Source organism: Apium graveolens, chromosome 10 (genome assembly GCF_009905375.1).
Source record: "Apium graveolens cultivar Ventura chromosome 10, ASM990537v1, whole genome shotgun sequence".
Classification (NCBI taxonomy): Eukaryota; Viridiplantae; Streptophyta; class Magnoliopsida; order Apiales; family Apiaceae; genus Apium; species Apium graveolens.
The window spans coordinates 237,937,951-237,941,253 of NC_133656.1; the positions used below are offsets into that span (position 1 = coordinate 237,937,951).

General features: G+C 33.6%; 1 protein-coding gene across 1 annotated transcript; it reads left to right on the forward strand.

The window, feature by feature from the left end:
• Positions 1–672: 672 nt before the first annotated feature.
• Positions 673–2,012, forward strand: LOC141692113 (protein FAR1-RELATED SEQUENCE 5-like). Its single transcript, XM_074496850.1, has 3 exons — positions 673–732; positions 1,062–1,373; positions 1,479–2,012. Exons 1-3 carry the CDS (start codon positions 673–675, stop codon positions 2,010–2,012), a joined length of 906 nt encoding a protein of 301 aa, XP_074352951.1.
• The last annotated feature ends 1,291 nt before the right edge of the window (positions 2,013–3,303 follow it).

Below are 3,303 nucleotides of genomic sequence, written 5' to 3' on the forward strand. Positions count from 1 at the left end.
TTATATAATTTATCAATTGTTGTGGCGCGTAGGTCCAACCCAATACTAATAATCACTCTACGACCCAAACAGTAAATGTGGCCCCAAGTTTCCTGGGTCCAATAGCATAGATAAATGCATAATTTCGCATTTGCCTTCTATTTGATTTAAATCTGAATATATATATATATATATATATATATATTTATGCAAGATTTTACTTGCAGAACATAAGTGGTCTCCAAATCTTCAATAAAAACGTGGTCTTCATATAACTTAACTCAACATGAACATTTATGTTCTGCAAACTAAACATGTTTTGTAGAATAGATATTTTTGCAATGTTCTGCTTGTAAAATGTATGCAATCTACAAGATTTTTGATAGAATAGTGATGTTTGTCGAAAAATAATATGTTTTGCAATATTTTAAGCTATATTTTACTTGCAGAACATATATGGACTCCGAGGACTCCAATTAAAGGTGGACTCCATAGAACTTTACTCTATATTATATATATGTATATGAATTATTTTCATTTATCAGTCATAAATTCATATCCCAATTCCTAATTTACTTGAATATGTCTCAGGTATATATATATACATGGTTTTGGTCCACAACCCCGGGTGATTGTAGTAGCCACCGGGTGCCCCGCATTGTTTCATTGCTGATGACCTACATCAATGAAACAATGCGGCAGACGAGGAGCATTGAAATATTGCGGCAGACCCTGAGCATTGAAACATTGCGGGTAGTTCCTGCAGCAATAAAACAATGCAGCAGTGATTTAATTTCTAAAATAATAAAAAATCACATTTTAATAAATTAATTTTTTTTCCCGATAATAACGTAGTTAAAAAATATATAATTAATTTTAACAACCATTTGTTCTATATTTTCTAATTTTCTTACTACTTCCCATTTATTATCAATTGGATAATGAGTTAAAAATTTAAAATCAAATTAGATATATTCGGAAAAATAATTAAAATATTAGTTTTAATGAAAAACATAAAAAACCGCATATAGTAACTGAAATGTATGAATGGAGTATTGCTATAATTGTTTATTGATCGAAAGGTGTCGTCTTCCGAACGTGTACAGGGTTTGGTATGGGTTGATCCTCGGTCCATGAACGCGTACAAGAATTTTGGTGATGTGGTTACGTTTGATTCAACTGACCGGACAAATAGGTATTGTATGCCTTTCATACCTATTATGGGCGTAAACCACCATTATCAAAATATACTATTTGGATTTGCACTCGTGAGTGATGAGACTGAGGCATCGTATAAGTGGGTTTTGAGGACATGGTTGGAAACCGTCGACAATAAACCGCCTCAAACAATTATTACTGATCAAGACATTGCATTGGGAAATGCCATTGCCAAGGTCATGCCTATGCCACAAACATAGCATACATATTGTACATGGCATATAAGTAGTAAGTTTCCCGAGAAGTTGTCTCATTTCTACACAAATTATCTGGACTTCAAGATAGAGTTTAATGCATGTGTGTACAAGTCGTTGACACCTACAGAATTTGAAGGTAAATGGGAGAAAATAGTCGAGAAGTACGATCTTGAGGATCATGCTTGGTTAAATGACATGTATGATATTAGAACTCAATGGATTGGTGCTTACACGAAGCAATATTTTTCCGCCGACATGACTACAACTTCAAGAAGCGAGTCTACAAATTCTTTTTTTGATGAATATGTGCAATCATCTACCGGTTTGAAGGAATTCATTGATAACTCCCAAAAGGCTTTGGAGACACAATATCTGAAGGAGGTTAAAGCCGATTATGAAACCAAACAATTGGAAAGGAGATTAGTTTTGCACTCTTCCTTGGAAATGCATGCATCTGAAATCTACACGAAAGAAATGTTCAAACGTTTTCCAAAGGAGCTTATGAAAAGTACATGTTACATCGTGAACAGTGTCAAAACAATGGAACTTATATGTCGAAACTATATTTGGTTGAGAAAGCTACACTGCCGGAGAATTGCAGAAGAAAATATCGAGTGATGGTTTTCATGTCGGAAAAAATTGAATGCTCGTGTAAGAAGTTTGAACATTCCGGGATGATTTGCAAACACATAATCCGTTATCTTGATAAAAAAACAAAAAATCAAGATACCGGAAAGTCTCATCATGGGTAGGTGGACAATGAACGACCACAAAATTACGGGGCCTCTTCCATATGCTCCTCCCGTTATTGGTAATGATGGTACGTCACAACCATTAAGGTATGGTGCATTGTGCAAATCTTTTCAAGATTTAGCTGCTTCCGGTAGTTGTTTCGTTTCACGGTATAAATACTTAATGGGTGTGATTGATAGAGAGAAGAGATACTTGAAAGATGCTTTTGCGGATGAAGAGCGTAGCGAAAGAACCCATGAGGCGAAAACTCAAGAGGACTACTAACATGATCCAATATTCGATCCTCCAACGTCGAAAACTAAAGGAACAAAAAAAACAAAAAGATTTAAAAGTGGAATTGAGACGACAACTTCAAAGATCAAGATCAAGCCTCGCAAGTGCAATTATTGTGGGGAGATCGGAGGAGAACATGATGCAAGAATCTGTCCCCTAAGGGAGGAGCATGATCGAAGAATTTTTTAGGTATTAACCTAAAAATTGTTGACAAGTACTACATTAGTTCTTTTAACTTTTCTATTTAAGTTACATAATATTAACGATATTTTTAAATTTACAACATATTAACAGCATATTAATGTTATTTTTTAACAAAACCAAGTTTAGTAATATTAATATTGTTTAAACATTTTTCAACACCAAAACTCTTAAAATAATTAAAATATACAGTAATAATTGGAAAATTTGAAAAAAGTGATTTAATAAACAAAGTCAACTAGACCTTAAAATAGTGAACATGAACTAGTGACATAGCACCCGGCAATGAGACATTGTTGGAGGTCAAACTATAGTAGTGACTCATTGCGGGTTACTCTGTTCCACCCAAAACTCACTACCTCTTTTTGTTAACAAAAGTGAGTTTAGTAATATTAATATTTTTTAAATATTTTTCAACACCAAAACTCTTAAAATATTTAAAATATGCAGTATTAATGGGAAAATTTGAAAAAAATGATTTAATAAACAAAGTCAACTTGACATTAAAATAGTCAACGCGAACTAGTGACAGAGTACCTAGCAATGAGACATTGCTAAAGGTGGGCACTGCAGCAATGACTCATTGATGGGAGCTCTGTTCCACCCAAAACTCACTGCCTCTTTTTATTAACAAAACTTGGTTTTAGTAATATTAATATTTTTTAAATATTTTTCAACGCCA